General features: G+C 39.7%; 2 protein-coding genes across 4 annotated transcripts in view; one reads left to right on the forward strand and one right to left on the reverse strand.

Moving 5' to 3' along the window:
* The window catches only part of PDHX (pyruvate dehydrogenase complex component X), a 73,059-nt gene extending 72,891 nt beyond the window's left edge, over positions 1 to 168 (reverse strand). The window contains exon 1 of the mRNA XM_044929268.1: positions 34 to 168. The gene's annotated coding sequence lies outside the window, so the exon portion shown is untranslated. The remainder of the gene's footprint in view (positions 1 to 33) is intronic.
* On the forward strand, positions 164 to 26,138 carry LOC102407564 (APAF1 interacting protein). 3 transcript variants are annotated; one of them, XM_006062373.4, is made up of 7 exons: positions 164 to 298; positions 12,110 to 12,210; positions 17,743 to 17,791; positions 20,496 to 20,613; positions 22,289 to 22,424; positions 25,112 to 25,279; positions 25,835 to 26,138. In XM_006062373.4, exons 1-7 carry the CDS (start codon positions 242 to 244, stop codon positions 25,932 to 25,934), a joined length of 729 nt encoding a protein of 242 aa, XP_006062435.2. In that variant the 5' UTR covers positions 164 to 241; the 3' UTR covers positions 25,935 to 26,138. The 3 variants fall into 3 exon arrangements, with proteins under 3 accessions (XP_006062435.2, XP_006062436.2, XP_006062437.2); XM_006062374.4 differs by having other exon boundaries at positions 22,292 to 22,424; XM_006062375.4 differs by having other exon boundaries at positions 22,352 to 22,424.
* Positions 26,139 to 26,827: the final 689 nt, after the last annotated feature.

Here is a 26,827-nt window from a genome sequence, read left to right on the forward strand (position 1 = left end):
GCCTCTGAGTCGAGCTCTAGCCCCGCCTCCAACCTGGTTGGCCCCCGCCTCCCGGCAAGGCGGCTGCGCGGTTGGGCCAGAGAGGCCCTCTCAGACCTGCCTTTCATCTTGTCCGCCCCGCCCCCAGGCTGCCCTCAGAGCCGCCTGATTTTAGTTTGGGCCTCGTTGCGTTGGCCCAGGCGAAGCGCCAGGAGCAGAGCCGTGCGAAGGTGGCGAGGCGCGGGTACTGCTAGTCCCGGCCATGTCTGGCTCTCACGCTCCAGAGGGAGACTGTTGCTTACGGCAGTGCCGCGCGCAGGTAGGGGCGGGGCCGTCGGTGCCCTCTATTCCCAGGAGGCGAGGCGGCGGCGGAAGCGAGGCGCCGGGCGGGTGGGGCTTTGCGCCGGACCGGACGCGACCACCGTGTGCCGCCGCCTGCTCCCCGCGTGTGGACTTGAGGCCCCGGCCTACGCGGCGAGCTGTGCTTTTAGCCCTGGGATTTTTCGGCCGCGAGGGCTGGGCACCAAACGTTGAAAAGGGAAAAATAACTGAGGGGGAGCATTGGGCGTCTTTAATGTGTGTCTCAAAACCATTTAACATAAAGACAGACCTTCGGGGAAACTCGAAGCTCTGGAGTGGAATGGGAGCTAAGACTGTGCTCTGCAGCTGTTTTCCTGCGCCCTTCGTTTGCCGCTCAGCAGGCAGTGGGAAAACGTCCGCAGAGCCATCTCTTCGGACTGTTGCCAGCACTTTTACTCTGCGCAGTTGCTCTTTGACTACCTCGGTTTAGATTGATTATGGAATGATCTTAAAAAGGATTTTTCCTTAAGCAGAAGAGGAAAATCCACCCTTAGGCTGCGCATACCTTTTCATTCTGGAACACCCACGTGCTCAGGGTGATGATTAAGGGCTAGGCCTTGGGTATGGAGGAAATCTAGAGGAATAAACAATTAAAACGTGAGAAGCCTTGCTTAATTAAGAGGCAGGGAGGGAAAGCGCTCCCCCCCCGCACCCCGAAACTCGCTCCTTTATTTCTCCTGTTATTATCTCTTGGGGCTGAAGGTCCCAATTAAAAAGTAGTAACGTGGGTCACAGCCTAGCAGGTTTTATTGGTAAATTCTTGGCAACCACTATTCTTGTGTGAATAAGTAACTAACACAGATTAGCAAAATCTCTTATTTGTTTTCTTCTTCCCACGTACTACAGTTTGTTTATTCTTCATTTCACTGCCATTTAAAAAGTCCACTGTCTGCTTCTACAAGGGTTAGGTCAGTACCTGCTGGAGTTAACTGACTTTCAACACACCCTGAAAGGAGTAGAGAAAGGAGATCAGGAATGAGATACTGTAGGAAAACCTGGCAGAGCAGGCTGTCAGACAGTTGTTTTCAAGAGAGCATTTTATAAGTATTAATTTCTTGCATTTTTATCTTATCTAGAAAAGCACTAAAATAATTGAGACATCTGTTCCTCGTGACTAGCGTCAACCTTCTGGTGATTAACATCAACCCTTGGCCAAAATGTGGGCTTGATTCCGTGTAACTCCCCTTCACTAAAATAATCTTTCAACTGACCTCCCTTCTCACCACTTTGGATCAGTTCCTCAGAACTGAGAGGCTGTCTCCCTGCCTATAGTCCTCATTTTACCCCCAATTAAACTTAACTTTATGCTAAGCTGGGAAGGATTGAGGGCAGGAGGAGAAGGGGACGACAGAGGATGAGATGGTTGGTGGATGGCATCACCGACTCAATGGACATGGGTTTGGGTAGACTCCGGCAGTTGGTGATGGATAGGGAGGTCTGGTGTGCTACGGTTCATGGGGTTGCAGACAGGACTGAGTGGCTGAACTGAACTGAAACTTAACTTGGAGGTTGTACCTTTTTTTTTTTTTTTTTTTCAGCCAATATAGCTTTTTAAAAACTATCCCCTGGAGTATAAATTCCATTAATGCAGAGACTCTGTTTTGTTCAGGGCTGAATTCCCAGAAGTGCTACCTGTGTGGTACTTAAGGAACACTTAAAACTGGTATTACTATCCACTTAGCAACTTGGCCAACTGAAAACTTAGACTTCCTTGAAGCCTTTTTTTTTTTAGGTTTTCTTACCCAAAGCCTATCCTTTTTAACTTCTTTATCTTCCGAATCCATCTCCACCATCACACATTAAAATTTCTTTTTGAAACTATTTCGCACAGCCTTCTGGTCTGGTCTGGTCTTTTGCTTCCTTGGTCATCCTTCAGCCTTTCTTCTGTACTACCCCTATAGAAATGTTTCAAAAACAAGATGTGATCCAATCATCTTCTACTTAAAATGACTCAGCAGCTATCAGCCATCTGTAACATAAAGTCCAAACCCCAGTGCATGGCATGAAAGATCCTTACAGTCTTTATCCCTACCTGCCTCCATCCCACAGAACCTAATTCTGGTTGCAGGTGCTTAAGAGTTCTCTCTGACTGAAATGCTCTTTCTCCTCTTCACATACCTGCATACTCCGCCACATCCTTTATTAAAACCTAGCTCAGCATCCCTTCCTCTCTGGTCTTTCCCAACTCCTGCTTCCTCCCAGAAGTAGCTTCTACTCTGATAATGCCCTGGACCATCTTGTTTTATATGTTGTTTTGTGATTTTACAACTTTTACTAGAGTTTGAGCCCTCAAGGGTAAGGATTTCATCTTACTCATATTTATTTCTTTGGGGCCTTCAGTAAAGTTTTGTTAAGTAAATGAATGAGAGGGCTACTCAATAGGTACACAAAAAAGGTACAAAGGGCAATTGCCATGACACAGAGTTTGAGGAAGGATCACTTCTGCCTGAGAAGATGAGAGAAGGAATCATAGGGGAAGTGGGTATGAAGGCTGATAAGAATTTGACAGCTAGAGTTGGGATAATTGGAGATCCAGCATGAGCAATAACAGTGCAAAGAGAAAACGATGTATTCTTGGCTGTCAAGATAATGTGTCTTAAGTCATCTATTGCTGCATAGCAATTATCCCAAAACTTAGGCGTAACACACAATCATTGTCTCACACAGTTTCTGACAATTAGGAATACAAGAGAATTTAGCTCAGTGTTCTGGCTTAAAGTTTCTCATGAGATGGCAGTCAAGTTGTCAGCTAGAGCTACAGGCGTTCAAACCTTGGCTGCAGCCGGGATGTGCTTCCAGGCTCACAAAGTTACTGGCAGGCCTCTGTTCCCCCCATTTTATTGGACCAAGCATCAGTTCTTCCCTGTATGGTCTTCTGCATAGGTAGTACCCTATAACATGGCAGCTGCTGATCCAAAGGAGAGCACAGAAGACAGAAGCTGTAGTCTTCAGTAACCTGATATCAGAAGTGACAGACTATCACTTCTCAGTCGGTCTTCACACAGACCAGCCCCATACAATTTGGGATGGAACTCTACACCAGGAAGTGGAAACCAGGGAACTGGGATCATCATTAAGGGCCACCCTGGAGGTTGATTACTATGTAGGTGGACTAGAACTGAGAGATTTATGTAAAAAAAAAAAAAAAATGAAAACATTTGAAAGTTAAATTGGAGCAAGAAAGCAGAAGGACTTAAATAACAGACCTAAGACATGGTATCTGATCATTAAATGATTTGAGGAAGGGAGTTTAAGTGATCAAAGTAGTGTATTATATTAGTACTAAAAATAGAGTGAAGGGTAACCTGGAGGGAAATGGAGAAGTTGTAGGCAAAGAGGCCGAATAAGAAAAAATAACCTTCATCCTGGCCAAATATGAGTCCATGAGAGCTTTACACTCTAGTATTTTAAAGTAAGAAAAGCTAAGATGATGTGAAAGTGAATTCCACAAAATTAACTGCATTCAATTTAAAGGACTAGCTTTTATTCTGACATTATCCTTCCTACTCTTTTTATGTTAAACATGCACTTTCTTTTTTGAAGAATGTGATAATGATTAAATATAACTAACGTTGTAACTTGACAATCTTAGGTCAGTCCCTGAAATTTAAAGAACAACAGCAACGAAAGCTATTGGTTTTGAAATTCAGAAGTCTAGGAATCACTCATCCAGATTATTAATATAAGGAACTCGATACCCAGAGAGAGTCACTGACTTACATAGGGCACTCAGCTAGTGGATATCAGAGTTAAAGCCGGGCTCCTTGTGTTAGCATGTTCAAGCTCACTCTGTTCGCTGCACAATAGGCCATTGAATTGAGAGACAAGGTGTTGAGGCAAAGAAGAGACTTTAATTCGGGAGCCGGCAGCCTGAGAAGATAGCATGCTAGTATCTCAAAATAACCATCTTATTGGGGTCTGGATGCCAGGTTCTTTTATAGTTTAGAGAGAAACAAGGAGAAACTAAGGTCCTAAAGTCAAAAGGCAGAATGGAGAGGGAGATGCAGTGGGGAAGTAAAGTGAACGGGTCTTCAGTCTTGGAAAAATCTCCAGGGGAATGTCCAGCCTTCAGAAGGAGTGTGTTAATCTCTTCAATGAGACGCTTCAACAGTAAGCGAACTGATAACTTCCGGATGTTCAAGCTGGATTTAGAAAAGGCAGAGGAACGCGAGATCAAATTGCCAACATCTGTTGGATGGTGAAAAAGGCAAGAGAGTTCCAGAAAAGCATCTACTTCTTTATTGAATATGTCAAAGCATTTGACTGTGTGGATCACAACAAACTGCAGAAAATTCTTCAAGAGATGGAAATACCAGACAGCCTTACCTGCCTCCTGAGAAATCTGTATGCAAGTCAAGAAGCAACAGTTAGAACCAGACATGAAACAGTGGACTGGCTTCAAATTGGGAAAGGAGTAGGTCAAGGCTATATATTGTCACCTTGCTTATTTAACTTATACTTAGAGTACATCATGCAAAATGCCAGGCTGGATGAAGCACAAGCTGGAATCAAGATTGCCAGGAGAAATATCAATAACCTCAGATATGCATATGATACCACCCTTATGGCAGAAAGTGAAGAGGAACTAAAGAACCTCTTGATGAAAGTGAAAGAGAGTGAAAAAGTTGGCTTAAAACTCAGTATTCAGAAAACGAAGATCATGGCATCCAGTCCCATCACTTCATGGGAAATAGATAGGGAAACAGTGGAAACAGTGTCAGACTTTATTTTTGGGGCTCCAGAATCACTGCAGATGGTGACTGCAGCCATGAAATTAAAAGACGCTTGCTCCTTGGAAGAAAAGTTATGACCAACCTAGACAGCATATTAAAAAGCAGAGACATTACTTTGCTGACAAAGATCCATCTGGTCAGCACTATGGTTTTTCCAGTGGTCGTGTATGGATGTAAGAGCTGGACCATAAAGAAGGCTGACCACTGAAGAATTGATACTTTTGAACTGTGGTGTTGGAGAAGACTCTTGAGAGTCCCTTGGACTGCAAGGAGATCCAACCAGTCCATCCTGAAGGAAATCAGTCCTGAATATTCATTGGAAGGACTGATGCTGAAGCTGAAACTCCAATACTTTGGCCACGATGTGAAGAACTGACTCATTTGAAAAGACCCTGATGCTGGGAAAGATTGAAGGCGGGAGGAGAAGGGGATGATAGAGGATGAGATGGTTGGATGGCATCACCAGCTCAATGGACGTGAGTTTGAGTAAGCTCTAGGAGTTGGTGATGGACAGGGAGGCCTGGCATGCTGCAGTCCATGGGGTCGCAAAGAGTAGGACACAACTGAGCGACTGAACTGAACTGATAGATATTCAACTTATTGCTGTAGTGGATATTGTCCAGTTTCTCTTTATTATTTATTTGTAAATCCAGGATTCCTGTTTATTTTCAGGTGTATGTGTTTTGAATTCTCTTTGGTACACACAGTTGTACCATCTTTTTGATTCCCTCATTAGTTGATGGGCTAAAATGCGTTTGACAGGTGTTCGTTTTATGATTGTAGGAGAGTCCCTCCCAGGAAAACCTCTGAGAAATACATGCCTCTGTTATGCTTAAATTGAAAGAAAAGGTGGAGGAGAGTAGAGCCACGGCTGGCTGTGAGCAGGTACCTCAATGACATTCGAGGCTGAATCCTTAAAGTAACCGTCATGGTCCGAGCTCGGGTTGGAAAAGAATTTCCAGACATGAGACAACATGAGAGCTAAATAAAGTTTATTAGAGTGGGAGACACTCTTAGAACAGCGGGCCAGCTCAAGGGAGAACCGATGTTGAACAAGGTCCTTAGTCCACTTTTATACCCAGGGTACAAGGAGTGGGATAGGGGACTTGTGGGTCATTTGCTGGTTGGATGAGGCACTTATACTGGGTGGGGTGAAAAGTAAGGCAAATACCTTCTTCCTATGGGGTTGGGGGGGACAGGTTATACTGCTCAGGAGGACCTGAAATCCATTAACAGGGGAGGGAAGGATGATAAGGATCTGGCTTTTCTGTTCCTGCATTCCAAGACCCTCCATGGTTTTATCTGCTCTTTAGTTCTTGGGTCACAACAATAACTAGATTTAAAAATTGGGGATATGAAATATTGATTCAAAAACTGTTTAGGCCTTAGTTTTTAATATATATAAAACAACCCAGATGGATGGGGTGGGGAGGGAGGTGAGAGGGGAGTTTAGGACTGGGGGACACATGTATACCCATGGCTGATTCATACAATATGGAAAAAACCACCACAATATTGTAAAATAATTAGCCTCCAATTAAATAAATTAATTTAAAACATATATATATACACTAAATACTGTTAAATGTTGCCCCGTAACTGTATGGAACCTCTACTATAAGAAGTTGATTGCAACCTATCTTTAGATATAGCTTTTAAAACCCTTATTCTAAGTGAAAAATCAGACTTAATAACAAACAAGATACTATTGACATTCAGGGGAAAGCTAAATACTAACTAAATCTTTTCTTTCTTATCAATTCTTATTAAAATATGTATTCTGATTTTTCTTTTCTCACCATTCTGCGGAACTTAAATGACTGCATTTTTTAGTAAATATACCTCTCTTGGTTCCTGCTGCTAAGTGATTATTTTTTTGAAATTGTAATTTTGTGGATTTGAATGAAACCTTACTAACAACAGCTGCTGTATCATTGTTAAACTCCTGTAGCAGGAAGCTGGCTAATGGTTCTAATACCTCAGTACTGGAAAGACAAAAGGGAAACGGGGTAGGGGGTGAGGGTGCGGGGAGCGGGGCTTAAGAACAGTCTATTTCCTATAATGTTTGCAACTTGCTGTGCAAATTGATGGTTTTAAGGATTGAAAACTGCAGGAGTCTTCTCATTGGCTGCATTTTAATATGTAATTAAAATATCATTTATATTCCTAAAAAAGGAAATAGCAAATTATACAAGGCATCAGTAATTTTGGCTAGATTTAAAAAGGAAAAAATAAGAAAAACCAACATAGCTTTATTATTCATTTTAATTCAGAAATTTTTCATTGATTAAAGTGGAAAGGAAATGAACATCGTAACATACATTGTGCTGCCTGCTTTATGTCTATTATCAGTTCAGTTCAGTTCAGTCAGTCAGTCGTGTCCAACACTTTGCGACCCCATGGACTGCTGCATGCCAGGCCTCCCTGTCCATCACCCACTCCCGGAGTTCACTCACACTCATGTCCATAGAGTCGGTGATGACATCCAGCCACCTCATCCTCTGTTGTCCCCTTCTCCTCCTGCCCCCAATCCCTCCCAGCATCAGGGTCTTTTCCAATAAGTCAACTCTTCGCATGAGGTGGCCAAAGTATTAGTGTTTCAGCTTCAACATCAGTCCTTCCAAAGAACACCCAGGACTGATCTCCTTTAGGATGGACTGGTTGAATCTCCTTGCAGTCCAAGGGACTCTCAAGAGTCTTCTCCAACACCACAGTTCAAAAGCATCAATTTTCAGCGCTCAGCTTTCTTCACAGTCCAACTCTCACATCCATACATGACTACTGAAAAAATCATAGCTTTGATAGCTTATGGTGAATGATGTCGGATTCGTGATCTCTGAAGTCGGATTCGTGATCTCTGAAGAAGATTTAGCTATGGGACTAGGGACCAGGCTTGATCACTCAATAGCTTTTGTGTAGCAGAGTTTTATTAAAGTAAGAAAAGGGTCTGAGAAAGCTTCTGACATAGACATCAGAAGGGGGACGGAGAGTGCCCCCCTCGCTAGTGTTAGTGAGAGAATTATATACTTTGATGAGTTGTTACAATATATCAAAAGAATGTCTCAAGGTTGTAAAGATCTTACTAGACCCACTTCCATAATTTGCATTTTAAGATAGCAGGATTAGCCAGAAGGTTTTCAGGAAGGAGAAACTGTCCTCAAGCAGGATACACTGTGGTTATATAATCCCTAGTACAGAGTTTAAACTGAGTTGTGTAATCATCAGTTCCGGGCTTAAAGAAAAAAAAAATTTTTTTATGTGACTAAGACTAAGGAATGTAGAGAGGGGGAAAAAAAACACAAAGTTTGTCCTTTCCTCCTCCTTGAGAATTCCAGACCCCTCTCTCTTTGGGGACCCCTGGATCTTATCAATCTGCCTAGGAATTGACTCTCTCAGTTTTGACCAGACGGACCTTTGTTGGCAAAGTAATGTCTCTGCTTTTTAATATGCTGTCTAGGTTGGTCATAACTTTTCTTCCAAGGACCAAGTGTCTGCTAATTTCATGGCTGCAGTCACCATCTGCAGTGATTTTGGAGCCCAAGAAAATAAAATCTCTCACTGTTGCCATTGTTTCCCCATCTGTTTGCCATGAAGTGATGGGACTGGATGCCATGATCTTCATTTTTGAATGTTGAGTTTTAAGCCAACTTTTTCACTCTTCTCTTTCACCTTTGTCAAGAGGCTTTTAGTTCCTCTTCACTTTCTGCCATAAGGGTGGTGTCATCTGCATATCTGAGGTTATTGATATTTCTCCTGGCAATCTTGAATCCAGCTTGTGCTTCACCCAGCCCAACATTTTGCATGATATAGTCTGCATATAAGTTAAATAAGCAGGATGACAGTATACAGCCTTGATGTACTCCTTTCCCTTTTTGGAACCAGTCTGTTCTTCCATGTCCAGTTCTAGCTGTTGCTTCTTGACCTGCATACAGATTTCTCAAGAGGCAGGTCAAGTGGTCGGATATTCCCATCTCTTTAAGAATTTTCCATAGTTAGTTGTGATCTACTCAGGACTTCCCTGGTGGCTCAGAGGTTAAAGCGTCTGCCTGGAATGCGGGAGACCTGGGTTTGATCCCTGGGTTGGGAAGATCCCCTGGAGAAGGAGATGGCAACCCACTCCAGTACTCTTGCCTGGAGAATCCCATGGAGGGAGGAGCCTGGTAGGCTACAGTCCATGGTGTCGCAAAGAGTCGGACACGAATGAGCGACTTCACTCACTCACTCAGTCAAAGGCTTTGGCGTAGTCAATAAAGCAGAAGTAGATGTTTTTCTGGAACTCTTTTGCTTTTTCTATGATCCAACGGATGTTGGCAATTTGATCTTGTGTTCCTCTGGCTTTTCTGAATCCCGCTTGAACATGTGGAAGTTCACAGGTCACATACTGTTGAAGCCTGGTTTGGAGAATTTTGAGCATTACTGTGCTAGCGTGTGAGATGAGTGCAATTGTGTGGTAGTTTGAACATTCTTTGGCACTGTCTTTTTTTGGGATTGGATATATCCATTATATGTCATTTTAATCCTCAGCATGTTCTTATTTAATGGATGAGTAAACTGAGGCCTGGGCTTCCCTGGTGGCTCAGTGGTAAAGAATCCATTTGCCAATGCAGGAGACACCAGTTCGATCTCTGGGTAGGGAAGATCCCCTGGAGAAGGAAATGGCAACCTACTCCAGTATTCTCGCCTGGAGAATCCCATGGACAGAGGAGCCTGGGGGGCTACAGTGCATGGGGTCACCAAAGAGCCAGACATGACTGAGCAACTAAACAACAACAAAACTGAGGCCCCAGGTCATGTAAGCAATTAACCCCGAAGCCTGTGCTGAGTCAGAACTTTAAAAAATTTCAGCTTTCCCATATCCTTAATTTTATATTCTTAAGTCTGCTCCATCAAATTATCACTAGCAATACTTATCTAAAATAAAATAATATGTATAATATTAACAATGAATATGGGAAAATACCATAATTCCCAATACCCATATAAGTAGCTAAAAATGTAGTCTGTTCAATAATAACCCCTCTTTGGACTCAAAGATGTTTTTTCTCCTTTACCCAGTGCTGAGATTTCTACAGGCAGATTTGCTAACTGTGCTTTGCTGCACGGTGCATCTATTTCTTGTTCACTTTAATCTGGAGAGTATAGTCCCTTGGGATCCCCTGTGTGTGTAGGGATTTTCTATTGGATGCCCCGTTTGGAGCATACCTTAGGTTTTATCTTGTGCTTCTAGTGACTTGCACAGCTATCAAAACTGAAGCACTAGGTCACCAGTTTTTTTCAGATGCCTTCAAGGAAGTTATAGGAGCTCACTTCCCTCCCAGGTAGACTCACTCTTTTCTGTAATGGCCCCCGTGAAACCTTATTTTCCAGCCAGCTAAGCAATATATTTTGAAATGTTTTTTAAAATAATTCAGCTGTTTTAGTTGTTTTCAAGGTAAGAGTTGTAAATCATTACTGCCAAAATGGAATTCATGGTATTTCTTTATTATTGTTTTTGTTTGCATTCATTTTAGCTTTAGCAAAAGGGGGGAAATGCTTTATTTTCTTTTTCTAAACAAATAATCACCAGACATATGTAAAAGTGGGGCTTTTATTTCAGCTAGATTTATTGTACCGATAATTTCACCATCTATATGAATGTGGAATCATCATGTTGTACATCTGAAACATAATGTTATATGTCAATTATATCTCATATATTACTTATATAACATCTTAAACAGTAAGATGTTATCCCAACATATATCTTCATAGAATGGGGCCTGCTGCTGCTGCTGCTAAGTCGCTTCAGTCTTGTCCGACTCTGTGCGACCCCATAGATGGCAGCCCACCAGGCTCCCCCTTCCCTGGGATTCTCCAGGCAAGAACACTGGAGTGGGTTGCCATTTTCTTCTCCAATGCATGAAAGTGAAAAGTGAAAGGGAAGTCGCTCAGTCGTGTCTGACCCTCAGCGACCCCATGGACTCCAGCCTTCCCGGCTCCTCCATCCATGGGATTTTCCAGGCAAGAGTACTGGAGTGGGGTGCCATTGCCTTCTCTGAGAATGGGGCCTAGAAAATATTAATTATGATTCCTTCTGAGTGCTTTTTATGTCATTTTCTTGACTTATATTCCATAATGAGTATACACTGATTTTGTAATAATAGAAAACAGTATAATTACTATGGAAAAAGGACTTTTTTTTAGAAAAAAAAATTGAACCAACACAGAGAAGATGAAAAAATAACTATCATAGTATATATCATGTACATCATGCCTTAATGAGGTGTTTTGAAAAAGTTGTTTTGTTTAAAGAAATCTTCTGGGTAGACTGAAGTGTGTCTCTTTCAGCACTAGATTCTATTTTATTTCAACCATTTCATTAAGACACTTTGCAATATAATCTGGCATTTCCCCACCTCATTGTTATAACTTGTTCCATAGTATTGGACTGTGTGGCCCTTAACTGAATGATTCTAGGTTGCCAAACAATATGGCAGATCTACTTTCCAAACATTAAAAACAAAGTATATTTTGTAATAATTTTCTCTCTCACAGTATCCTCTCTATGGTAGATTTTCTTAAACTTCCTTAAATTGGTTTTTTACTAGAGATATCTAGTATATATTGTCAGAGAAGGCAATGGCACCCCACTCCAGTACTCTTGCCTGGAAAATCCCATGGACGGAGGAACCTGGTGGGCTGCAGTCCATGGGGTCATTAAGAGTTGGACACGACTGAGCGACTTCACTTTCACTTTTCACTTTCATGCATTGGAGAAGGAAATGGCAACCCACTCCAGTGTTCTTGCCTGGAGAATCCCAGGGACAGGGGAGCCTGGTGGGCTGCCGTCTATGGGGTCGTGCAGAGTCGGACACGACTGAAGTGACTTAGCAGTAGCAGCAGCAGTATATACTACAATAAGTATATATTATATAGTATGTATTATAGTAAGTATATAAGTATATATTATATATATTTTAGTAAGATATCAAGTAACTTACTATAATAGTTACTTGATAAAATAATGTCTATTTAGAAATCATTATCTTCTTTTTAAGGACAAGGAACATCCAAGATACCTGATCCCAGAGCTGTGCAAGCAGTTCTACCATTTGGGCTGGGTCACTGGGACTGGAGGAGGAATTAGCTTGAAGCATGGGTAAGTTTCTGGCTGATTCTCCATATAAGTAGACCACCAAGAGCCTAACATGTATTATGTCAAAGAACAGCTGATGATCAGTTTCTATTTACTCAAGGTAGTTAGTTTCTAAATAGAGAAATAGGTATTTGCATAACCCAATGGAGTAAGTGTGCTCTAGATGTTGCATATATAATAAATACCTGTGGACTTAAGAACCACAATTTGTAATCCAAATAATTTGGTCCCAGTCTTTGGAGTACCAAAGTTAACTAACATGCTGCTGGATATGTTCGTGTCTGAAACTATAAAGGATCCCCTCTGGGTAGACAGGATTTGTTTCAAAGGTTCAGATTCATATTTCAGAGTCACTTAGATACAGATTGTTTACCATCCAAAAATCCTAAAAATTACATTTTGAGTAAAAAAGGCAATATGCGTTTCTAACTACATGTATCGTTATTAATGAACTTAATACCTGCGGGTCCATGTTGCTCACAGGACAAAACAAGAGGTATTTGACTTGAAGTAGAAGGAATAAATAGTATTTAATTGTTCATTAGATTTATTCAGTGTCATTCCTTTAAGAGAATGAAAAAATAAGTAACCTACTTATAATGAAAATAAAGGTTGTAGAATCTCATTCCCTTAAGTGTTTCTGGAACAGGATTAATATTTTTCTGACTGAAATGTTTTAGGAATATTAATTGTCTGGAGGCTGAATATTAAATTGAGTAACTTGATTTATTTCTTTATCCTAATTCACTTTCTTTAACAAAATTGGACTACTGCAATATTTATGTGATATTGAATATATAGAGTAACACCTCCAAGGAGGCTGCATTGTTTACAAAGAATAGAATGTAAAATGTAATCAGTAAACTTTTTTTTTTTTTTTTGGCCTTGCAACATGCAGTTATCTTAGTTCCCCAACTAGGAATTGAACTTTTGCGCCTTGCATTGGAAGCATGGCTTCTTAATCACTGAACCACCAGGGGAGTTTCTATAATCAGAACATTTTGGACTAAAGGGACTTTGTGGCATACCACAAAATGATGCCACTGAAACTTCATCTGCTTCAAATTACCAAGAAACTCATGAGATATAATTAAACTGTGGGAAACGGCAGGAGAGGCCTTATTCAACAGCTGTCAGAGTTCATATGTAGGGAGGCTCTTGGTCTGCAAAGGTCCTGTTCCTCATAGTACGTGGTACCTCCATTATGTGGGTCCTCTTACCATCAACCCAGTGCTAATGTGTCAATCAGTATTTCACAGGTTTTCAGAGCATTTTGCCAAAACTTTCAAGTTGACCTGTTCACAACAAAGTCCTATAACAGTTGTTGTTATTATAGTTGTTTCATTTTTTCATTTAGGAGTTGAGTCCTAGTAATTTTGTTTTTGAGCTGTATTATTTATAATAAATCATGTTCTAAACCTTGCCTTTAGTAACCTGCTTTTTAATTGCATTGTCAGAAATACTAGTTTGTACATGTACGAACAAGGGCTTCCCAGGTGGCACAGTGGTGAAGAATCCACTTGCCAATGCATGAAACTCAGGTTCAATCCCTGGGTCGAGAAGATCCCCTGGAGTAGGAAATGGCAACCCACTCCAGTATTTCTTCCCTGAAGATTCCATAGACAGAAAAGCCTGGCAGATTGCAGTCCACAAATTCCATGGACAGAGGAACCTGGCAGCCTACAGTCCATGGGGCCACAAAGAGTTGGATACAACTGAGCACACACACACACACACACAGGCAGTGCAGTGGTAAAAAAAATCCGCCTGCCAATTCAGGAGACACAGTAGATATGGGTTAGATCCCTGGGTCAGGAAGATCCCCACTAATAGGAAATGGCAACCCACTCCAGTATTCTTTCCTGGAAAATTTCATGGACAGAGGAACTTGGTGGGCTACAGTCCATGGGGTCACAGAGTCGGACACAACACACACACACACACACACATGTACATATGTAAGAAACAGAGCTTTCTACCAAACTGAATTAAAATAACTTTTTCCAGTTGGCTCTTTAAAAAAAAAATAGCAAAATTAAAAACAGAATGTAAGCAAGGAGCCATTGCAGATCTCAAGAAGAAATTTTTTTTTAAAATAAAGATATAAAAGACTGTAATTAAAATGTAGAACCATTCACTAAAATTGTGTGTGGTTATGCTAAAGCCCTGAGGGGCGCATTTTAAAATTAATTGACTTTGTAGCATTACAGTCAGTTTGTAGGGAAGTTGCCTTGTATTTGTAAAATACCTGTTATTAGATTCTTAATTGGTGAGGAGCGCCGCCTGGAGGTCACAGGTGAAAACAGCCACGATTGTATGTCACTGCATTTGGGATCTTACTAAATTTGTGCTTCATAGAGTAAAATGGGTAATTTGTAGTAAAATGTTGAATTTTCTCCCTAATATTTAAATGACTTTATAGACCCATATCAATAATTTCATCAATGATATTAATATTCTCATGTTACTGAAAGTTTTTTCTGATGCTTCAGAGCAGATATATTTGGAATGAAGCACAAACCCAATAGATTATGTTTCCATAGTAAGTGTGGCAGTAAGCCCTTTGGAGAAAATGAAATTATTTACGTTTCCAAGGTTTGGCTGCTATCAGTCCAGTTTATTTGCTCCTGATGTGTGGTGCCAAACAAGAAAAGACAGCTTAGGACACAGATGAGTGTTAAATCGAAGGAAGAAATGGAGGACCAAGAAAATAACAATAGTCAAGGCTATTCCAGGATACTTAGCAGCCATTGTGTTTAGGTTGGGCTCCTACCTTTCACATTTAACATTTCCTATTTTCACAGCATAATGTTTTTATGTGTCAGAAACACTAATCCTGTTGTATGCTACTAGAATTAAAATTAATAAACCCATATTATAGACAAGATAATTGAAGCATAGTAAGATTTAAAGGATTTTTTTAAGTAAGAGTAGAAGCAGTACATGTACATGTATTATGAACTCCTGTGGTTTCTCCCCCTGCTCACCAGAGTGAAAGAGCAGGGAGTGTGGAGAAAACAAATTCCCAAATGTAATACCTTGAAACTCAGCATGCTTTCTTTTGTGGCTTACAGTCCCAAGAAATGCTTTACTTTTAGTCTTTAGCATTTGTCCTTCCCAAAATAAAAGCTCTATCATCTCCGTATTTTTATCTGGATATCTCCTTCCTTGTAAGTGTAAATATATTTTTTTTCTAAAATCTATTTAGCTAATCGTTTAATCAAAATTAACCAAAATCTAAACTGATTTCTATTTTACAAAAGTAGTAATAAAACCCGATTTAGTACCAGGGAATTCCCTGGCGGTCCAGTGGTTAGGACTCCATGCTTTCACTACTGAGGGCTTATTTACAGCAGACTGTTGGGAACTTTGGGTCTTTTCCCGGGGCTGCATAAATATCTTCCCGCGTGAGAAGACCTACAAGTCCACCTCCCAGCAGAGGTGATTGGACTATGTACCACACATGATTCCAGAATCTCTTTCATGTTCTTCATGTTACATGAAGACAGAAGATTTGGATCTCTGGTATTTATAAGGGGTCCTTTTTGACAGTATGATCCCTATGCATTGCCACTGGTTCCAGAGGAATGCCATTCTATGATTTTCTTAGGCAACAAAGTTCTAAAGCAGTAACTACTTTGTGAAAATGAATGCTTGAACAAAACTTCCTGTACTTTGTATTTCACTGTCTTTATCAGGCATCCTGGGCTTCCCTGGTGACTCAGATAGTGAAGAGTTAGCCTGCAATGCTGAAGACCTGGGTTTGATCCCTGGGTTGAGAAGATTCCCCTGGAGAAGGGAATGGCTACCCACTCCAGTATTCTTGTCTGGAGAATTACATGGACAGAGGAGCCTGGTGGACTACAGTTTCGTGGGATCACAAAGAGTCGGACACAACTGATCAACTAACACTTTCACTTTCATACCCGGCATTTATTTTCTAGACCTTAATTTATGAGTAGACCTTAAAGGAACTTCCTTACATTTTGTCAGTTCTAAGTCTATAGGTTTATTTGTAACCCCAACTTCGGCAGCTTGATGCAGTATAGCCAGTCATCCTCATTTTCTGTGGGAAACAGTTGATTTTTTTTTTTAACTCTTTATATTGGAGTATAGACAATTGGCAATGTTGTAATAGTTTTAGGTGGACAGCAGATAGACTCATCCATACATGTACATGTATCCATTCTCCTTCAAACTCCCCTCCCATCCAGGCTGCCACATAGTATTGAGCAGAGTTCCATGTGGTATACAGTAGGTTCTTGTTGGTTATCCATTTCAAATACAGTAGTGTGTACATGACCAAACTCCCTAAATATCCTTTCCCCTATCCACCATAAGTTCGTTCTCTAAGTCTGTGAGTCTCTTTTGTGTGTTCATGCTCAGTTGCTTCAGTCCTGTCCGATCCTTTGCAACCCTGTGGGCTGTAGCCCGCCAGGCTCCTCTATCCATGGGATTCTGTAGGTAAGAATACTGGAGTGGATTGCCATGCCCTCCTCCAGGGGATCTTCCCTACCCAGGGGTTGAACCCATGTCTCATATATCGGCAGGCGGGGTCTTTACCACTAGCATCACCTAGGAAGCCCTGGGAGTCTCCTTCAGAAACAGTTAATATTGATTTAGTGTCCCTAGTCCATGCCTCAGTGGCAGAAGCTGGAGCATGCAGGTGCTGATATTTCCTTCATTTGCATTATGTGGCAGCTCTTTAACACCCTCTGGCAGCAACTGAAAGTGGTACATGAGCCAGAGGATCTTTGTTGAGGGTGGAGAGAATTTAGAGAAGATTTTGAAATTAATTTCCAAATCAAATTTGAAAGCACCTTGTGGTAATGCTGTAGCATCCTCCCTTAGCACAAGTGCTGTATAACAGAGATCTCCAGATGTAACCATGCCTTTTACATTTTTAACTTTCTGCAGTTGTTTTAGCTTTGTTACCATGTAGTTTGACAAGATAGAAGTGGTTTTTCAACTAGGAAGCATACTGTTCACCCAAAAAAGTAGCCCAGGGTTAAAGCTGCAATTTAACCAGCCATCCAGCAGAGGTCTCTGAACTTCATGTTTTGTAATAGCATTTCAAACAACAAAATGAAACCCCATTCATTTTGACTTTGGGTAGCATATTTTCCTGATTAGATTTTAGAATTACTGTGTTCCATGTCTAGCAAGTCAGCTCTGCTTATTGATGCTTAAAGATGCTAAAGACTTGTGCTTTCAGATTTGTATTTATCCTAACTAGATGAAAGCCTGGTTGCCATTAATTTTGCACCATAAAAAGAATTAAAGAACTTTATGTGAAAATGTAGAAGACAGAAGCAACTATCAGCATGTTACTGTGTCACCAGCGTTATAAAGACATTAAAGCAGCTTGCTGTTCGTTCTGTACAGCCTGTTCTCTTAATTGAATAAAGCTGCTATTTGTATGATTTGATTTATAAACATGAGTAATGATAGGACTGCAAGGATACACTTTTCTTTTTTGCAAAAGCAGGACAATGGAGTTAAATAAATACCAATTTCTATATTTTGTATCACCAGCAATGAAATCTACATTGCTCCTTCAGGAGTGCAAAAGGAACGGATTCAGGTATGATAAAGGGATCCTTGTCTCATCTTCTCTACCTGATTATTGTTTTGTGAAATGGAATTAATATTAAAAGAAATGTTAGTTTTGAAGGGAAATTATATTGTGATAATTTAAATAACTAATCAGCAAACATTTGTTATGCTATGCTAAGTCACTTCAGTCGTGTCCGACTCTGTGTGACACGATAGACGGCAGCCACCAGCCTCCCCCGTCCCCGGGATTCTCCAGGCAAGAACACTGGAGTGGGTTGCCATTTCCTTCTCCAGTGCATGAAAGTGAAAAGTGAAAGCGAAGTCGCTCAGTCGTGTCTGACTCTTAGCAACCCCATGGACTGCAGCCCACCAGGCTCCTCCATCCATGGGATTTTCCAGGCAAAAGTACTGGAGTGGGGTGCCATTGCCTTCTCCGAAACATTTGTTAAGTAACTACTAAATTTTTTTAAGGTGGTAATGGTCCTGCATGTCACCAGGAGTTCTAAATCTTCTTTCAGCCTCTACAGGGCAAAAGTGAATAGTACAGTCTTAAATCATAATAAAAGATTATTGTAACTGCAGCATTGTAACACCATATTTATCTGCTGCTGCTGCTGCTAAATCGCTTCAGTGGTGTCTGACTCTGTGCAACCCCATGGACTGCAGCCTACCAGGCTTCTCCGTCCATGGGATTCTCCATGCAAGAACACTGGAGTGGGTTGCCATTTCCTTCTCCAATGCATGAAAGTGAAAAGTGAAAGTGAAGTCGCTCAGTCGTGTCTGACTCTTAGCAACCCCATGGACTGCAGCCTACCAGGCTCCTCCATCCATGGGATTTTCCGGGCATCAGTACTGGAGTGGGGTGCCATTGCCTTCTCCCCATCTTTATCAGGCTAATAGGTTAATCAGATTGGACCAAATGGACCAAATCAACTCATATTTAATAATGGCAAAGCTCTTCCAAAGTTATAAAACTTTGTTTCAAAATTTTGAGAGGACCCCTTCTGTATTAATGCTAGAATAATACCCAGAATAGAGTTAAAACAAGTACATAATACTTAATTCTCTCTAAGGCATAATGCTTCATTAATAAAGAATTTATATGGTAGTTTATAGTAAACCCTGGCAAATGAAAGTTACAAGTCAGAAATATGCATGTATTACAAGGAAAAACCTGTGGATCTACATAATTCCTTAGAACTTAAAAAATAATGTGCCTCATCAAGATTAGCATTTCTGAGTACCAGGTAAGATTCTCAAGGAATAAGAAAATTTTATTCTCTATTTTTCCTCTTATATTATGAAATATTGAAAAAAAGTTATGATACCCATCCTAAAATAGTGATTATATAGTCTCTCTGAAATATAGTTGTGAAATTACATGGCAAAACTGAGAAATTAAATCAACGAAATGACAACCTCATACTTGCATATTAAATTTTCCATAACAATTTTTTTCTTCAAATTCTAAAGGTGGATTTTTTTTTTAACTCTTTTGAGATTATTTTGGTTAGTAGAAAACATATTTTTATTTCTCAAAATGGCTACATATTTTTGAGTGAGACTATAATTATATAAATATTTAAATCTGAAATTTTGAAAGAGATGAGAATACCAGACCATCTGACCTGCCTCTTGAGAAACCTGTATGCAGGTCAGGAAGCAACAGTTAGAACTGGACATGGAACAACAGACTGGTTCCAAATAGGAAAAGGAGCACGTCAAGGCTGTATATTGTCACCCTGCTTATTTAACTTAGATGCAGAGTACATCATGAGAAACGCTGGGCTGGAAGAAGCACAAGCTGGAATCAAGATTGCCGGGAGAAATAGCAATAACCTCAGATATGCAGATGACACCACCCTTATGGCAGAAAATGAAGAGGAACTAAAAAGCCTCTTGATAAAAGTGAAAGAGGAGAGTGAAAAAGTTGGCTTAAAACTCAGCATTCAGAAAACGAAGATCATGGCATCTGGTCCCATCACTTCATGGGAAATAGATGGGGAAACAGTGGAAACAGTGTCAGACTTTATTATTTTGGGCTCCAAAATCACTGCAGATGGTGATTACAGCTATGAAATTAAAAGACGCTTACTCCTTGGAAGGAAGGTTATGACCAACCTAGATAGCATATTCAAAAGCAGAGACATTACTTTGCCGACAAAGGTCTGTCTAGTCAAGGCTATGATTTTTCCAGTGGTCATATATGGATGTGAGAGTTGGACTGTGAAGAAAGCTGAGCATCGAAGAATTGATGCTTTTGAACTGTGGTGTTGGAGAAGACTCTTGAGAGTCCCTTGGACTGCAAGGAGATCCAACCAGTCCATCCTAAAGGAGATCAGTCCTGGGTGTTCATTGGAAGGACTGATGCTAAAGCTGAATCTCCAATACTTTGGCCACCTCATGTGAAGAGTTGACTCATTGGAAAAGACCCTGATGCTGGGAGGGATTGGGAGCAGGAGGAGAAGGGGATGACAGAGAATGAGATGGCTGGATGGCATCACTGACTCAATGGACATGAGTTTGAGTGAACTCCGGGAGTTGGTGATGGACAGGGAGGCCCGGCGTGCTGCAATTCATGGGGTTGCAAAGAGTCAGACATGACTGAGCGACTGAACTGAGCTAAACAAATATATTCATGCTATATATATACACTATAGACAAACAAGAAAGAAGACATTTCTCATTGATATTTTATGAACCTTTTCTTTTCTTTTTCCTTCTCTAAATAGCCTGAAGACATGTTTGTTTGTGACATCAATGAAAAGGACATAAGTGGACCTCCGCCATCTAAGAATCTTAAAAAAAGCCAGTGTACTCCTCTTTTTATGAATGCTTACACAATGAGAGGTTGGTAGAAAATGTACTCAACATAATGAATATTTGCAGAGTAGGCTCCCCTAAATGGGCTCTCCTGTTTGGCACAGTGATAAAGAATCCTCCTGCTTATGCAGGAGATACAAGTTCAATCTGTGGGTCGGGAAGATCCCCTGGAGAGGGAAATGGCAACCCACTCCAGTATTCTTCCCTGGAAAATCCCATGGACTATAGTCTGGGCAGGCTATACTCCATGGGACTGTAAAGGAGTCAGACATGACTTAGCAACTAAACAATAAAAACTCCCCCCTAAATAATGGCAATTATTGTTGTAATTCAAATTTCTTAAATACCTGCTGTGTGCAATTCTAAACATGTTAACTGATTCAGTCCTCACATCAGCCTCTGGAAGGTCCATTAATAACTTCATTTTATACATGAGAGGACAGAGGCTGTGGCAAGATTTTCCCAAAATAAACAGCTAGTGAGTATTGGGGCCAGAATTCCAATCTAGATGAGTATGACTCCACTAGATTGTCAAATTAACCAACTATTATATATACAATCCAATTCCTACTCTTAGTTTAGAGTTATACCTCTGCGAACTTGTAGTAGAAATTAATCAAACTACAAAGGAGGGAAAATCATGGTCTTTCTTCACTTAAGTGGGAGTGGTCCTCTCTTTTTTGAAAAATTTACTGTATGACAAAAGTATGACTAATTTTATTAGTAATTCCCAGAAATTGTGGTAGAAAACTAACCTAGAAAGGTTGAACCTAAAGGACAATGTAAAAATAAGAAAGTATAACTGAAGTACTGACTTAGCCATTGCAATGAAGTCATAAAGACCATGCTTTAGTATAGCCCCTGAATGAAATCAGTATACAGGGAATAATCGTGCTATGTTCTGTTCCCAGACATTACCAGCTACTATTGACAGGATGAAACTTCAGCAGCAGATTCTGCCAGCCTGAAGAATCTTTCCTAGCAAAAACGCTAAATAAACTTCCAGTTGCAAAAATAGCCATTACCGAGTTTTATAGTGTACAAATTCTTTTTTAGGTAAACCCATTGCATCTATATCTTAAAATCCCAATCATCCCTCATGTCACCAAGATGTGGCCTACACTATAAAGCCTATTTTGATCAAGGGTCAGGCTGACCTGGGTTCAAATCCCAAGTTTTCAACTACTGTCTAAAGTTGGACAGTGTAGTTAAATAACCGTAGATAAGTTATTTAACAATCTCTGAGCCTTGACCATTAAATGGGAGAGATGGTTGTTGTGATAATACAAAGAGAAAACATCTTTAAAGGAGATGTAGGAATCCCTAATTGAGTGGTCATAGTATTATGATAATGATCTCCATTATTATAATAGCTGTACTTCAGACCATCTAAAAAATGTTTTTGAACGTGTATAAAGTATTGCACGCCTTGTCCGCTTGCTGGATAAAGTTTAATGTTTCTTCTTTTCGCTTTCTGACTCTTCTCTTTCCTACCTCCCTTCCTCCTCTCCTACCCACTGCCAACTTATTATTCCATGCCAAAAAAAACAAGTCCATAACCATATATAAATATGTGTGTATATGTGTGTATGTATATATATATATATATATATATATATATATATATATAAACTCTTTGAAAAGGGTAATTTGCTTTTCACTGAGCATGTGACTATATTCTTCCCTACCACCCCCACCCCAGAAGCAGGTGCTGTGATCCATACCCATTCTAAAGCTGCTGTCATGGCCACCCTTGTCTTCCCAGGAAAGGAGTTTAAAATTACACATCAAGAGATGATCAAAGGAATAAAGAAATGTACCTCAGGAGGGTATTACAGGTATTTGCACCGCCGCCGCCCCCCCCCCCACCACTTTTTTTTGTGCTTAAATAATTTGAACAGTATTTCTCCTTCTTGTGATAAATGGGATCCTGATATTTTTATGTATTTAATGCGATGTTATATATCTGTGTTAGTTAATACTCCACTTAATATTATACTTCCAGATCTATTCTCAGTGACACAAATTGTATGCCTCCCTTCCTTCTCCCCATTCCCAACCCAGCCTTGGTAAATTATTGCCAACATGAGTAATGAAATGTTTGTTGGAGTAAAAAGAAAAGGACTGGGCTGAGATTTCTGTAGAGCTGGAAGGACTGTGTTCCTCTGTTGAAACAACCCAAGAATAAGCACTCCTCACCTTCACTTTGTCTTCAGGAAGTTTAAGCTCTGACTAAAGTTTATGCTTCGTTTGGATTTCATGTAGTATTTCTGTAAAATTTTCATTAAAAAAATTTATAATTATTTTAATTTAGATCTCTATATGCTTATAATTTTCAGTGTGGAAAGGGGCATAGATAATATAGAACAGAGGTCCTTTAGACAAAAATCAGCTAAATCTACCAGCCCACAAAAATGTGGCCATTATTCATCAATCTAGAATATAGTGACACGAAGAAACGTGTTCCTGGGACTCAGGGACAGGCTCAGCATTTCATCTAAATGTTTGGGCATTCTTGTTCCTGAACATTCACCCTTCTTAATTTCCTAAAGGGGCTGAATCCACTTTGGCTTGTTGAGAGGAAAAGGGTGTCAGTTTCACTAAAGTGTTCTTAAGGCAGTATGTTACTGCTACTGCACGTAATAGACAGTGCGTGTTTAAACTAGAGCGCTGAGAAGTTCAGTTGACTTGATTTTAGTTAATATTTATTGTGTACCTAAAGCATTCCTCAGCAGTGGGAAACACCTACTTACAGAAGTTAAATATTTAAATTTTGAAAGCATACATACTAAAGCATAGCCGCATACTACCTTTTCCTCGTCTGGGTCTTGAAGGAGAGGCATTTGTGTGTTACCAATTTCACTGGCATTTGATTGCTTCAGTGAAGAAATAAAAATAGGTCAGAACATGTGAAACGGTGGGTATAGGAGCAGAGCCCAGCAGAGAGTCTTTGGAATTTGTGGAAAAAAGAATGACGCGAATGCGAAGATACCATTTGTTATGCATCACAGTGTATATACTTTTTATATATTATGTTGAATGTTTTGGAACTTAAGGAGGACAAAGTTTTTTGAGATGTTTTTGCAATTCTGTTTGAGCCTGGCTGGGAAATCAATAACAGGGTCATTATCACAGCTCCTGGGCAGTGGTACTTAATCAGGTTTTAGGTAGAATCCTAAGTATCCAGTCAAAAGAAGGGGCAAAAAAAGCTGGATGAAGTAGGAAAAAGGATGGAGTTTTTACATTTTCCACTCTACTTTTTAAAAATTTTAAGTGCATCTTAAAAATAATGATAACTTTCAAATGCCTAATTCTTCTTGGGGAGGTAACCATGTTAAACTAACTGTCCTCCCTTTTGAAGGCGAATGCCTATGGAAGGGTGAAAAGAACGCTGTTTAGTTGGAGGACTACCCCTGGCTCTGCTTCTGTAAAAGGAGTAGATCGGACTGGATTAGCTTTCAGGTCTTCTTTACTGTGGAATTATTTTGCACCTGGAGCTATTTCTGACTGTTTGGTGTATGGTAGAGGAAAATATAAGTTTGTGGTTTTCATGGCCAATACTAGGAAAGACTTGGGATTAGCAATTTTTCCCTCCATGTTTAAGGATATTTTATAATTACCTCTGTTTTACTTAAGTGAAATAATGGGCAACCTCATTCTGTTAATGATAATGATTGGCCAAGTTCTTTATCACATGACCGCTATTTATTCTGTACCTTCCCTAAAGTAGTAATTTCTGATAGTTTATTGATAGAACTTATTTTAGTTAAATGTGGCCATTACAGAGGGGGTGAAAAAGCAGATGATACATTAACAAGGCAAGAGAAGTTCATGTTACAAGGAAAATATGTGAGTTTTGATTGGTTGTATATGACCTCAGAAATAGTTTTAACTTTACCAGTGACAGATTATTTGCTTGAGTATTATTACAGAAACAAAAAATGAAAAATCCGTATTTTGATTTCATCACATGTACTTGCTAAAAATAAGGTAAAAACAAGTTCTAACATCATAGATTTGAGAACGTTTTAAAAATGTTATCATACCCTTAATGGTTCACTCAAAAGGTTTTTGCTGTCCCAGGACCATAAACCACACATGTATTTATTTGCCTATCCAAGACACTTTCAGGTCCTGCAGAGATAGAATAAAATGATTTCGTACTGTTGGGAAATTCCTGCTTTAAGTAGTTCAATTGTTAATCCTTCCTGTGTTCAAAACACTATGATTCTCTATGCTTCATGGAAATACTGGTATGATCTTGATAATTTCTGTGTTAGCTTTTGGTGTCCTGTACAAATTTCTGCCACTTCTACTTAGGATTAGAACAATGCCTGCCAGATTCCCAAGGTGTCTTTTGATATAGTTGTTCCTGCAGGATACACAGACTGACATGCAACATCTTGTTCATAATTTGGAGTGGCTTCTTGGATATAAAGAGAATGTCTAGCTTATTATTTGAAAAAGTGATCAGTTTTATATATGAATTCTTTTGTTTTAAAAAGGAGCATGTTTTGTCTTACAGGTACAATGATATGTTAGTAGTGCCTATTATTGAGAACACACCTGAGGAGAAAGACCTCAAAGAGCGCATGGCTCGGGCAATGAATGATTACCCAGACTCCTGTGCAGTGCTAGTCAGACGCCATGGAGTCTACGTCTGGGGAGAGACGTGGGAGAAGGCTAAAACCATGTAAGTGTAAACCAAGGAACATCAAGGCCAGTCACCACACTTTAAAAGAAGGATGATTTTTTTTGGTGTGTCACTGGTCAAATTGGTTTAATCTGAATTTAAACCAAATTCATAGTTTATTATTTCTAGATATTTTATTTGTATTATATATTCTTTTGTTAAGAAATAATTTTCAGGTCAGCTGTTGTTTGGCAAGTTACTGTGCTCTTTGATATAAAGAAGGAGCAACAGCTCTTGTTCTCTCAGTTGAGGGCTAGGATGATTTGCTACATTTATTTACAAAAATGGCACATAATAAAAAATTTAAATTTAGGTAAGTAGTATACTTTAAACTCTTTTATTTCCTGAGAAGTATATAGTATGTGGCATGATATGGTATGATTCCTTTTTTAAATAATATTAGAGACAAAATAAGAAACCCTTTGCATAGAATTGAGGGGGGGAAAATTACTAGGAACAGGGTTCACTTGATGCAGAGGAAAAATGTAATTGTTAGAAGTGGAGAACTCTGACTAAACACTTCTAATGCTTTTTGCTTTTTATTTTTTTAAACAGGTGTGAGTGTTACGACTATTTGTTTGATGTTGCTGTATCAATGAAGCAAGTAGGGCTGGACCCAGCACAGCTTCCCGCTGGAGAAAATGGAATTGTATAAGTCAGTGGAAGTTTACTATATAGAGAGATAAAGCTTATCTTAATTATTACATAAATGACATGACCTTTTTTAAATGAATTGAAAATGTCTGTGAAACTATTGATTTGTCACTAAACAAGGCAGATCTTCTGACACTGGGTGATATTTGCTTACATTCTTATAATTTTACATGACAATACAATGGAATAAAAATTTTATAATGAATGTGTTTTGGGTTTTTTGGCTGCGCTGTCCTGCATGTGGGGTTCACCAATCAGGGATCGAATCCATGCCCCCTAGAGTGGAAGCGAGAAATCTGAACCACACGAGAAGTCCCATGAATGTGTTTTATGTTTATTTCTAAACCCCTTAATGGCAAAATATTTCCCTTTGAATTAATCTTTTTTTGTATATACTCCCAGAGAATTCCTATTACTCTTCAAAGTTGTTGATGATAATAGAACCCATTGGAAAATTTCCACTAAGTTACAGAATGAGCATTTTCTTATTTTAATATTTGTAACATAAATTTACATGAAAAGTTAAGACCAGATGTGCCACTCAATGCTAATGTCAAATCAGTTTTATAGATTTCCTCTTTATGCTGTACAGATTTCCCCATATTGTGACATAGAGCAGTCATGTTATAGTGGGATCAGCTGTAAAGTTCAAATCAAGTGATATTCACTCAAACTCTCCTGATGAAATAAACAGTGACCAACCCAGAGATGTAATCAGAAAATGCTTTTTTTAATGTAGCCCAAAGCAGCAGCATCTTGATCATAAGGTTTTATTTGGTTAATACTATTGTTTAATTGGGAGAGAAAATAATGCACCATCTCCAAAATCATCATCTCATCCACTAGCCCCTCAGTTGATCATCTTCAAGCCATTCGAATTCATTTACCCCAGTT

Source organism: Bubalus bubalis, chromosome 16 (genome assembly GCF_019923935.1).
Source record: "Bubalus bubalis isolate 160015118507 breed Murrah chromosome 16, NDDB_SH_1, whole genome shotgun sequence".
Taxonomy (NCBI): domain Eukaryota; kingdom Metazoa; phylum Chordata; class Mammalia; order Artiodactyla; family Bovidae; genus Bubalus; species Bubalus bubalis.